The following is an 11742-nucleotide window of genomic DNA, read 5'->3' as shown; positions in this document are numbered from 1 at the left end:
TACCCTATTTCGTACCTTTCAAGAGGAGCATGCTCAGAAGAGCCCAGTGATCTCCTCTGTGATCGGGTCAAGGTCAATGTCGTAGAAACAGGGTCGGGTTGGCAGACCAGGCATGGTGCTCATCTGAGGGAAACACAACAAAAGCAGAGGAACTTCACTGGCAGGCAGTGTAAGAGAATATTAAAGAAAAAAAAAAAGTTAAAATTAGACAGTACTCCTTTTCAGTCTCAACTTGTTTCATGTTTTTAATGTAGGTATTGTTTCAGGGTGTTGGGTCCAATTCAAAATGCTGCTACAGTCTCCTGGACTGCACTGGGACTGGTATTTGAACAAAGTGGGGAAAAAAACCTGCCTCACCCTGTGCTGCTTATATATTCACTTATGACCTTTCAGTCTAAATGCCTAGACGTTTAGCTGTCAAGACCGAGGTGATCAGATGTGTAGACTGTAATAAATACACAAGCAGTGCGTGAGACAGTGCGTCTACACTGACATTTACAATGTAAGCAAAAGGTCCAGCTGATACATTAGAAACATTTCAGTATCGCTAAATGAACAGAGCTCACCGAGGAACAACCATTAGCAGCTAGTTCATATTATTTGTCCGTTTTTAGACAGGAGTCTCATAAAAATGCTAGAACAGAACCAGATAAAAAGGTAAAGATTACAATCTAGATAACTAAAACCTCATATTAAAGCCTTTGCCACAACACAGCTGCTCCAAACCAAAAGACAATCCACAAAGAGTCGGTATCGGACCTTGCATAAATGAGTTCGAATAAGATCAACCCCCTACATGTTCAATGACTATAATCCAGACTCATTTGACTCAGAGCAGGCAGACAGGTGATCAATGTGTTGACAACCTCCACTTTAGCAGTGATGAGTTGAAGAACAGACAGCGGTTGGTTTGTTCTCACTGTCGTCAAAATACAGATAACAATAGGCTACCTGACAGAGAGGGGCAAAGTTAAGAGGCTATATACAAAGTCATGGCGGTAATTCTGTCTACGGTTCAGATGGATCAAGATTCTAGCTCGAAGAAGGGGGTGTGAAGAAACTCCTGGATTTCTAATCATCACGTTGAGCTGAAGTAGCTAAAAGAAGCTGTTTTTTATCTGAAGGACGGAACAGCTGAAAAGTATAAAGAGTTTATCTGAGATCCACACACACATATTCACCCTTAACCAGTTTTTATTAGTGTGCACAATAGTAGCAGATTGATTCTTTTTTAGTCATTATAAAGCACTTACGAGGACCTTATTCTGGGGGTTTGGGTATTAACGCTCAGGGTTAGGTCATCAATAATTTATTTCATATACAACAGCTTCCTTACTTACTATCACTAAGCGTTGAGTTAAAATGTTGAGAGACTGGAAAGACTTTGGTTCTGTCCACACAGGACTAACTGTACTAACTGTGTGTGTGATCGCATACAGTCAACAAGACCAGATATTAACAGTGTGCACTATGTGGTGATCTGAATCGAGTCAATAAATGCGTAACTCCAGAGTCTGTTTGTTGACAAATAAAAAGAAGGAGCTGGTTTGCACACTATATTAAATCCAAGGCAACTGTCTGACTCATAAAACACTTTTCCTCTTCACAAATCCACTCACATCATCCCGTCCGAGCTGAGAAGTTAATTATCTCGCTCATTAGGGAGCGACATTCTTCGCATGCCTCCCCCCCCTTCTAACCCAGGGCCAGTTTATGAGCCCATTAGTGGAAATGAGACAGAGGGAAGTGACCAGCCAATTTCCTGTCTGAGGAAACGCAGCTCTGCGAGTACACGGACAAAAATGAGGAATACATGCTTACACAATCTGATGGAGCAGATGCTAACTGCTCCCTCTCATTGTTGGCGGGTCTGATGTCAACAGTGACTCCTGTCACATGACACTGTTCTGACCGCGTCCATCGATAAGGTTTTAACCACAGATGACTCAGAGTGACGGCAGAGAGGGGTTACTTCGTTCATTAGGTTTTTTTTTTAGTTGTGACATCACAATGTTTGGACATTATTGTATGAGGTCACGAACAAATGGCTAAGTGGGATTCACCTTCGTGTTTCCCACAGACGATGTTAAGTGACTCACAGCTGAAGCACGATGCATCAATCACTTAATCATCCAGCCTGTAAAATATTAGAAAATAGTGAAAATTGCTTAGCAGGAAAAGCAGCAAATAAATACATTTCAAAGCTGGAACTGTCACAATTTTCCATGAAAAATGACTTTAAAGAATAATCCATTTTCAAAATACAATTTTCTCCTGGTCAACTCATTGATTAATTGACAAATCATTGCAGCCCTGGTTATTATCAACATTGAGTAATAATAGTTTTTCTTATACAAGGCTTTGGCGAAAGTTCAATATGAAACATTTTTCTTTTTTTGTCTTTATTCCCTAAGGGGTAAATTTTCCGTCATCCACCTGCTGGCTTTACTCCACCACCACACATGTCTTGATGTGAGGGGTGTCCCGCCCTGTCCTTCATGTACATTTAATGAAGATGCTTCACATCTATGGGGTCCTTTCTGCACAGTCCACCTCTGTTCTTAAACTCAACAGATATTGTTCCACACTTGAAATATATCACTCCTGACTGAAATAAGAATAAGAAGCTATGCCTCAAAGTATTTTGGTTCACACTCAACTATTATACATTATACTATGTCTGCACCCACTCCCATCACTTTACAAACGTCCAATAAGACAAGATGCAGACTAATGTCGACTGTACACGCTGTGTTTCTGTTACATATTGTAATTATAAAGAGGCAAGCACCTCTAAAAGGGACCGACATTGACAGAAATTAGCTATAATTACCAGAGAATGTGGTCAGAAAGAATAAAAACACAACTGTCTTACCATCCTAAATAACAAAGTAGAAAAGCAATGATTAAAATCTCCCATCACGCCTCACCAAGACCCGACAGTTTCACTTTCTTGCTAAAATTAAACTGATGTGGACTTTAACTCTCAGATCACAGGAAGATACAACTCAAAACTTCTAAACCCACTCAAAAAAAGAGCTTCGATTTGCAAAGCGACCTATTTTGCCTCTCAGCTTCTTGGTATAAAGTATCAGGCTGTACATTTACATTTCTAAAGATGCTAAAATGTGCAGATAAACTGTCAAGGTTTTGAAAGCAACAAAGACTGCACTGTTCTGCCGGTCCTGCTCTCTCCAGCCTGAGAACAAGTTGGCACTCGCAAAAACACACAACACTCCGTGGCTAAAGTTGGAAACTCCACTCGGCCAAATAAGTCCCTCTATTATGCCCACACACAATGTGTCTTTGTCGGGGAAAACCCTGGAGGAGACAATGTAGATGGATTTCTACCCCCCACTGATTCCGGAGAAGAGTCTCGGTCAACAACAGCACAGTTCCTCAGAAGAGGATTGAGAAGATTATGAAATTTAATTGAAAAGGAAACTCTTGTGACATTTAAGATTAATGGAGCATTAGAGGGAAGAAAACGTTGAAATTATTGAATAAATGTGACATGAAATATTCAATTAAAAGCCAAATGGCTGCTCTTCATGTCGGGCTGCATGCTCATTTGATGAAGTTGCATTCTTGGCTCTGACATGATCAAATCAATGGCTAAAATGGCCCAGTGACTGGTGGAGTGGAGTTACATTGATGAGATAGAAGATTATAATCGGTTCTAGTTTGAACTCTGACCTATAAGAGTGCATTACTTCCCCTTAGGGAGCACTTTGAACTTCACAGTGACGAGTTGTAAACATCAGTCTAGTCTGCTTAAGTGCGACTAAAGAAATGTTCAGCATCCACATATTAGAGAAAAATATACTGAAACAACCAGAGTGGATTCCTGGGATGAGGCACAGGGACGGATCTTCAAAACTGTGTATTGTATTGTTCTGCTGCATCACTCATTAATCTACTTGCGCATCACTTTTACTGTAACTGAAGGGAAACTACAGCTGGATAAGGATAAGGATAAAAACATGGCTGGATTTACTGAACCCGTTGGCCTTTGGGTCATTTACATGAGCAATGTCAGCCAAAATAAATTAAAGTCCACTTTGATCTTGTGTGCTCCTTTTCATAGATGTAATCACAGTCCTTTATCCAATCTTCAACTTGTTAAACATTAACCAGTTAGGACCGTGTGGAATATCCAGCCGAGGAGGGAGCTTTCTATAAATCTGAACTGCTTTGGGCTTAATGGTGCAGTGGAGGCAGCTCTAACGGGATATGAACTCTACAGAGATCTATTGTTCTGCTTGCGACCCCTCCCTCACATATCTGAAGAATGACATCAGCCCCTTCCTGATTTTTCACCCTGTAAAGACCCTTAACCCCCAACCCCCCCTCCTCCCCTCACACTCACGCCCTCACCGCCTCCAGAGTTGTGTTGGTGCGACCTAAGACAAGTGTGACCTGAGGGTTTGTGGATGTTTCGCCAGATTTCATTGAATATTAAAATATGAAACATACATATATGTGCACCTCACCCAACGCATTTTCCCCCACGGCCTCTCTAAACATCAGATATATGATTCTGGGGTTCTATGTCCAGAGTCTATGGATCAGTCTGGCCAACGAGTTCAAAAGACATTTTGGAGACTTCCTTTGGGTTAGGAGTCACAGTTCAAAGGTTGTCAAGTGCCACTAGCTCTGCGGGCCGCGGCAGATCAAAGGCGAGGTTGGGAGACTGGACAGACGCCGCACCATGACGCTGCCATGGCTTCCCAGCATGCCCGGTGTTTGACACCTCTGCCTCGGCCTATCAAAGCCCGGCCCCCAGGGTACGCTGGTGAAACAGCAGGAGGCAAAATGCTCAGGAAGCCGCTTCCTTCCTGCCCGGCCTATCATCAGCCAAGAGGCTCCAGCCAGCCCAGCTCAGCGCTAACCAGCTCAGTAACATGGCTGTCAGGAGAAGAAGGGACAGGACCCAAATATAAACTTCATTCAGGAACAAAGGGGAAGGAAGGAGGATGAGGAGGAGGAGAAATGGATACAGCACCTGCAAGGACCAATGATCCAATGTGGGAATGCTAGAAATGCTTGAATTGAAAAAGGAAAATCGGTAACAAACCACAACATCAACATGTCACAGAGTTTGTGGTCAATAGATTGGGCTTTCAATACATATCCTAGTATACCCTAAGCTAAAACACTTGGTAATTAACCCCTCAGGGTGAAGCCTAACATGGTCCAGATTTGACTTCTAAACCTATATCAACTGCCTTTTTTGGCCAGCAGCAGAAACCAGCTGATCTCTACCAACTCCTGAGGAAAAGAGGCTCTTTAGCTCCTAAATGCTCTGCATTGTCCACCAGCTACTTGCTAAATGTGTCTGTCTGATGCTTGGTGCTGAGCAGGTGGTGTACTGTGGGTTTTCAGAGTTTTTTCTGCCTGCTGCAGCTGAAAACAACACTGAGAGCAGTGAGCGTGAATCAAAACAGTAAAGCTGCAGCCAGACAGTGAAAGTCTGGCCCTCAGAGTGTCTGGCCCCTGTTCTACAGGTTATTTCTGCCTTGTGAACTCTTGTGTTAGTGTCCACAAACATAGAACCTCAGCTCCATACGAAGGCAGTCCTGGTTCAATCTATTACACTGAGCAGTATGTAGCATTCATTATATGTAGTCTACAGCTTTCATTCTGACAGTGACAGCACAAACACATTAGACACACAGTTATGATATCTATGCAGATTTGTAGATCCAATCACTATCAAAAAGCTGAGTGACTGTGTGCGCAAGATCAATTTTGGACTAAAGGTACGTACCGTTCCCACAAGCGGGTAGATGAAGCCAGCCCCAACGCTAGCACGAACATCTCTGATTGGCAAAACAAACCCAGTGGGTGCACCCTTCTTGTCAGGCATGTGTGACAGGGACAAGTGAGTCTTGGCCATGCAGATGGGCAATGAACCGAAACCCTGGTTACAGGAGAAGAGACTGGTTAGCGTGTGTGTGTGTATGCATGTGTGTGGAAATAAGACACACAGTGAGATTCTGAGAAAGACAGAGAGGAGATGAGCTGCATGAGTGTGTGGGTCAGTTGTTATTGCAGCAGCAGTGATCTCACCTGTTGATTGTAGTAATCTATCTTGGCCTTGGCCTCTGGAGACAGCTCAATGTCATCAGCTCCATACACTTTCTGGGCGATTGTTCTGATCTTCTCCACAATCGGCATCTATGGGAAAGACAGAGACAAAGACAGGTGGAAACCCATGAGTGCTCCATTCAAGGGGAAGAACCGAGGAAATTAGATTTAGCGAATACACATCCGTGTGACGTCAGGATGTAGAAGAGTGAATTAAATCATTTAACATGTTTGACTTTCATTGACTCATACATGCATCCTCTGCTTCCCTTGCAGTGGAAAACACACCATCACTACTTCATGACATTCGTACACACAGGATGTGTTGCACCATGGTGTCAACAGGACTGCAAAAAATATTCACAACTGCCATGACTCCATACCTGAAACTCCTGATTTCCTGCCACAAAGGCAGTTATAGAACCACAGAAGAACACATGCTATCAGTTGGGGACTGGTAAAGTGAAGAACAACTGCCACCAGCATGTGCCTCCCTAATGTTGTTGTGCTTGTTTACATGGAAAATAACATGGATCATCACATGTAACATACACTGTTTTGGACTCAAACTTAAACTACATATGTTCAGGGACACTTGCTAATTAAAAATGATTTGATTTTGATTTTCTTCTGATAGAGACCTAGTAATTCTAACCAGTTGTCTCAGAACAACTGGCCACATAAGGTCTGGTAGACAGTTCAAATTAGCTAATTGAGCACATCATCAAGGTCATAAGGCCTCTTAGCATGACATGTTTTTGATAGTGGCCATTCTTCACATGGATGCTGCTAACTTAACCCTTTCCCTTCTTCCTGAAAGATGTTGGGCGCGCCAACATAACATCCCCTGAAATTCTGTGCATCCTAAATCCAATCTGCTGGTCTGATGCTGTCTACCACATGCCCTGCTGGCTCGTTCTCTTCAGACAGACTTGGTCTCTGCTCCCTGAACTCAGGCCTCTCCTGTCCACCACGCATCCTCCAAGCTCCACTGCTCACTGACTGTCATCCTAACCCCTTCTCCACCTAGCTGTCACTGTAAACTTGGAATAATGTGAAGACTGAATCCTGGACTTCCAATTTACTTATTTAACTATACTTTATTCTATAGACTTAAAAATTAGATTAGTTAAATTAGCAAAGGACCTGTTGCACTCCTGATGTTGGACTGTTGGTATGCAGGCACATGCATACAGTAAACACACACTCACAAACACACACATCAATATAACAGAATCAGTTAATGTAAGTCACAACTTCCTAAACTCACTAACTCAAACCAGCTGATCGTTTTTAATTCCACATTCTCTGGCTGAGCTCCCAAAAAAAAAAAACTAATTTATTGCAAACAGAAAGCACCCAATGCTGAGAAAGTAGGATCAAGGATAATGACAACAGCCCATCACACAGCAAGAAAACAAAGGCATGAGAACGACTGACACGTCTTTCAGGACAAAGATTCAAAAATACGTTTTGCTTATTGTTACTTCACTCCATCGGCTCTCACCTCGATGTTGTAAAGGAACTGGAAGTTGCTGGGTCTGCTGGCAGCCTCATTCACAGCTTGGGCCAGCTCGAGGGAGCCACGCCCTCCCTGCGCCCAGTGGTGACACGGCACAGCGTTAGATGCTCCGCACTCTTTTGCTAGCTGACACACAAGGTCAATCTCTGCCTGGGTGTCTGTCCTAAAGCCATGGGAAACATTGTTAGCAGTGCTTCGTGGCCATGATGATAAACTACATATTTAGAGACAAAATGAAACAAAAATTTATTTTTGTGCACAGGACTGTATGGATTATGCCATTACTACTGTCGAGTCTATTAATTTACTGTAGTGCGTTTGTGGACGTGTGTGTCTGCATGCATCTTACTTGAAGACATTGAGTGCCACCACAACCGGTACTCCAAACAGGTGTGCTATTTGGATCTGCTTCCTCAGATTGCTACGGCAACCACCTGCAACCAGACTCAGATTCTAGAGGACAAAAAGAGAGAAGAAACAAAGGTCAAACATGTGTCACTGAGGTTCAACTGAAACTGAAAGTGCTAACTGCAAACCTGACATTCTTTAGTGTCAACAACTACTGGCAGTAGTCTTAAAGAAAAGCCTCTGTCCTCTGTCAAGTCTCTGTGTACTTTTGTAGCTTCTATCTGAATCTCTCTGTGGTTTGGAGTTTAGTTTCACTCCTGTGTTTCTGTTGTACTTTCAGATGTGCGGTCGATAAAACACTCACACCTGCTTGTGGCCTGATTCGGATACCTCCCCTACAATGGAAAAACCCTCATAGAATAATAGTGGTAGTATCCTACTGTGTGTGGTATTTCATTTATCATTCTCACAGTGTATGCAGTCCAGTTACTCCCAAAAACGCTAGCAGCATCTTGTGCAGCAACTGCAAGTTTGACCGCAGTAATCCAATCTTGCACTGTGTGTATGTGTGAGTGTGAGTGTGAGTGTGTGTGTGTGTGTGTGTAGCCCCAGGCTCAGAGCAGTGAGGCCGTACAGGTCCTATAAATTAATTTCCCTGACTCTGTTATCCCCAGAACTTCTGGTTCTCATTACAAGCCTCACAATTAACTTATATGGCTTCATTATTTACTCAGCTGAACCTGCCTGAAAGACCAGTGATCCTAGCCAGATATGAACAACACACATGCAAGCACACACCAAGAATAATCCACGCTGCAAAGGCCTAAATACCCGGAAACCACATTCAAAATCTCTATTTGTGCTGTTAATCAAATAAGGGCTCTTAACTGTGTTAGTGGATGAAGAATTTATGCATATGGGATGGGAGTACAGCTCGAGGCCTGAGACAGATCAATCAAGTACAATCTGAAACTTCCTTTATTGCATCGCTATAAATGTGTCAAATGATGGCTCATGTCCCAAGCCTTCCCCGGCTCATATTAAACTCAGCCTAAAGGACAAACCAGCACAAAGGGTCTGAAAAGTGGTTATGTAATACTGTGCGAAAAGTGTTGCACCAATGTGTAAGTGTGCAGCAAGTCATTGTTATCCTGCTCGTGTGTAAAGAGCCGCAAAGCTACACCAAGAGGATGCTGTACCATCAGCATGGCTGCCATGGCAGTTCACTCACACAGCACACAGGCACACAATCACATAGTGTTAATGAGGACATGATTGCTTTATAATTGGTGCATTGCATCGGCCAATGAGTTTTATTAGCTTTACAGACATCCTGACCTTTACAACTAAATGCAATAAAACTGGCTCAACTAATCTTTCTAACTTAATTGGAAGTGACGTCTCAAACCACAAACTCCCAGCTCAGCTCAGAAATGTTGACATGTTTGTCAGGTCTCCCTTATGTTTGTCCTTATGTCACAGTGGCTGTGCTTATTTTTGTGTATATATGTGTGCATGTGTGTATGTGGCTCATACCTCATCAATGTACTCTCTGGGAAGAGGTGCGCCTGCTGACACCTGAAAATGAATGATCACACACTTCAGTCATATATCACAATTTCAGTTTCCATCTAGTTTTGCTTTTTTGGACACATTAGTGAATTTATAATGCAGAACGTCTGTTTTCTTGCCTTGTTCTTCTTTTTAATGTTTCTATGGGAAAGCCTTCAAAGACTGCTATTAATTTGGGTCACTCTTTCAGTGAATGGGATGCAGACCAATGCATGAAATTCTAAGCAGATTTCTGTAATTGTAACTAATTGTGGGTCATTGAGGTAAATTTCTTTCATGGAGGAATGCACAAACATCTGCAGCCCGCGCTTTCAGAAATGCCGTCTCGCCCTTAAATGCCCTTTGTGTACTTCATATTTGGAACAGCAGCATACATCTACGGTGTTCTGATGACTGCATTATGGTAACTTACGTTTGGGCCACCGCCGTGCATCTTCAACGCTCGGACAGTTGCAACCAGCACCACCACATTTGGCTGCAGCCCTGAAGCCCGACATTTGATGTTGAAGAACTTCTCCATCCCGATGTCCGCTCCAAAACCAGCTTCTGTCACTGTGAGGGACCAGAAAGGATCAGCATACCAACAGATGGTGATTCAATAATGTTTTTCATCCCCCTTCCCATCTTTTGTTTGTGCTATTTAGATAAAGACTTCAGATTTGTCAAGTCAATTCTCTGCACCCAAACACAGCTGCATCAACCATCAACATTCATCATTTGTTTCCTCTCTACGTCTTTATTTAATGTTTAATATACATTTTCTCCAAACTGTATAAATACATACTTTAGATACACGTGTGCAGAGTCAGACATCTCTAAAGAATCATGGGAATAAGAGGCGAGTCTGTCGGAACAGTAACACTTTCCTGAGAAATGGGTTCACTGTGAGGGCTCTGGAAGAGACAGAGGGCCTCTGATATGGACGGCCCTACACACAGGCCTCTTGAACGGGTTCCAAACAAAGCAAATAGTCCACCTGGAATGGCGGCCTTGTTAAGATAAGGTTTCCTGTTACTGGTTGTGCATATGTGTGTGGGACTGCGCGTATGTGTGTGGCACCATTGTACTAAAACACTTGCCGGTGGGCCAAAACAAGAATTTCAGAGGAAGACTTGAGTCAATTTCACACCTAACTTGTTTAGTAAGCTTTTATCAACTTCTGTTCCATTTTCCCATTTAGTGCAGCTTGTGTAGCCTGATGAGAATATGGTCAGCTGGACGCTGGAAGGGGAAGAAATAACTGCACACACACCACCAAATAAGGCGGTAAATCTGCCTCTAGGTGCAGCCTGGTTCTGTGTCTTTGCAGTGAAAATTCAACATGAAGCAGTCATGTGACACAGTTATGAATTCAAAAGCTGAACTAAATAAAATGACATGACATGATGTTTCCTTCCTCTATTTCTGGCTGCCAGGCAGTATTTATTACAGTGAAGTCCAGCTCGAATATCAAGCTTCATGAGTATTTTGTGACCACCAGAGAGGACCAATGAAGCCTTCAAGTTTATAGGAATCAAATTTGTTTTGATTCTCTCCCACAAGTCCATATAATTTAATGTCTAAACTATCCATGTGACTATATGTTGACAGTTCACGGTACATTAGGAGGAGCTGAACCCTGACTGTAAAATCATTTTTTGCTTCGGTATCAACCAAATGAATCAAGTGTTTGAACAGCCAAACTAAAGATTCTTGTAAAACATGATTGCGAAAGGCTAAAACTAACACTTCAGTGTACCCTGACATGGAGCAGTCAGAAACTAAAGCACATTTTAGAAGAAAGCAAGGTCATTAAATTACAGCAAAATAAACAGGGAGACTCACACACAGAGAGAGGAAAATCATAGTACAGATACAGAAGAACTCAACAATGTTAAAGCAGAAGGATGGACAGTGCGGTTTGGTTTAACAGCCAAGGTTTAGTATGGATATAACCATTTTATTATTCTAATAAAAATCTATTAGTTTAAAAGTTATATCCCACTGCAGCATCAGTTGCTGACTACAACTGTGGGAGTGGGCCAAAACTTTTCTCACTCTGAACATCTTCCCTGAAGTCAGGGTGCAGTCCTGCACAGCTGTTTCCACCAATAAAAGGTGTGCGCTGTCGAACGCAAGTCCAAACCAGCTGCATTCACCTTCTGCCTGCATAATCTGTGTGTGGGGGCAGCCTGTTTGTAGGACACAATGGCCAAGAGCTAATCCTCTCA

General features: G+C 42.7%; 1 protein-coding gene across 1 annotated transcript in view; it reads right to left on the bottom strand.

Moving 5' to 3' along the window:
- Positions 1-11742, bottom strand: part of mthfd1l (methylenetetrahydrofolate dehydrogenase (NADP+ dependent) 1 like) — a 32514-nt gene that overhangs the window by 346 nt on the left and 20426 nt on the right. Inside the window, exons 21-27 of the mRNA XM_070987259.1 lie at positions 9945-10084; positions 9497-9538; positions 7962-8065; positions 7598-7775; positions 6073-6180; positions 5771-5923; positions 16-123 (exon numbers count right to left, since the gene is read on the bottom strand). Of these exons, the coding sequence (XP_070843360.1) occupies positions 34-123; positions 5771-5923; positions 6073-6180; positions 7598-7775; positions 7962-8065; positions 9497-9538; positions 9945-10084 (815 nt within the window). The 3' untranslated portion in view covers positions 16-33. The remainder of the gene's footprint in view (positions 1-15; positions 124-5770; positions 5924-6072; positions 6181-7597; positions 7776-7961; positions 8066-9496; positions 9539-9944; positions 10085-11742) is intronic.

Source organism: Chaetodon trifascialis, chromosome 19 (assembly GCF_039877785.1).
Source record: "Chaetodon trifascialis isolate fChaTrf1 chromosome 19, fChaTrf1.hap1, whole genome shotgun sequence".
NCBI lineage: Eukaryota > Metazoa > Chordata > Actinopteri > Chaetodontiformes > Chaetodontidae > Chaetodon > Chaetodon trifascialis.
The sequence above is the reverse complement of the archived record's forward strand: the minus strand, read 5'-3'. Positions and strand labels throughout refer to the sequence as shown.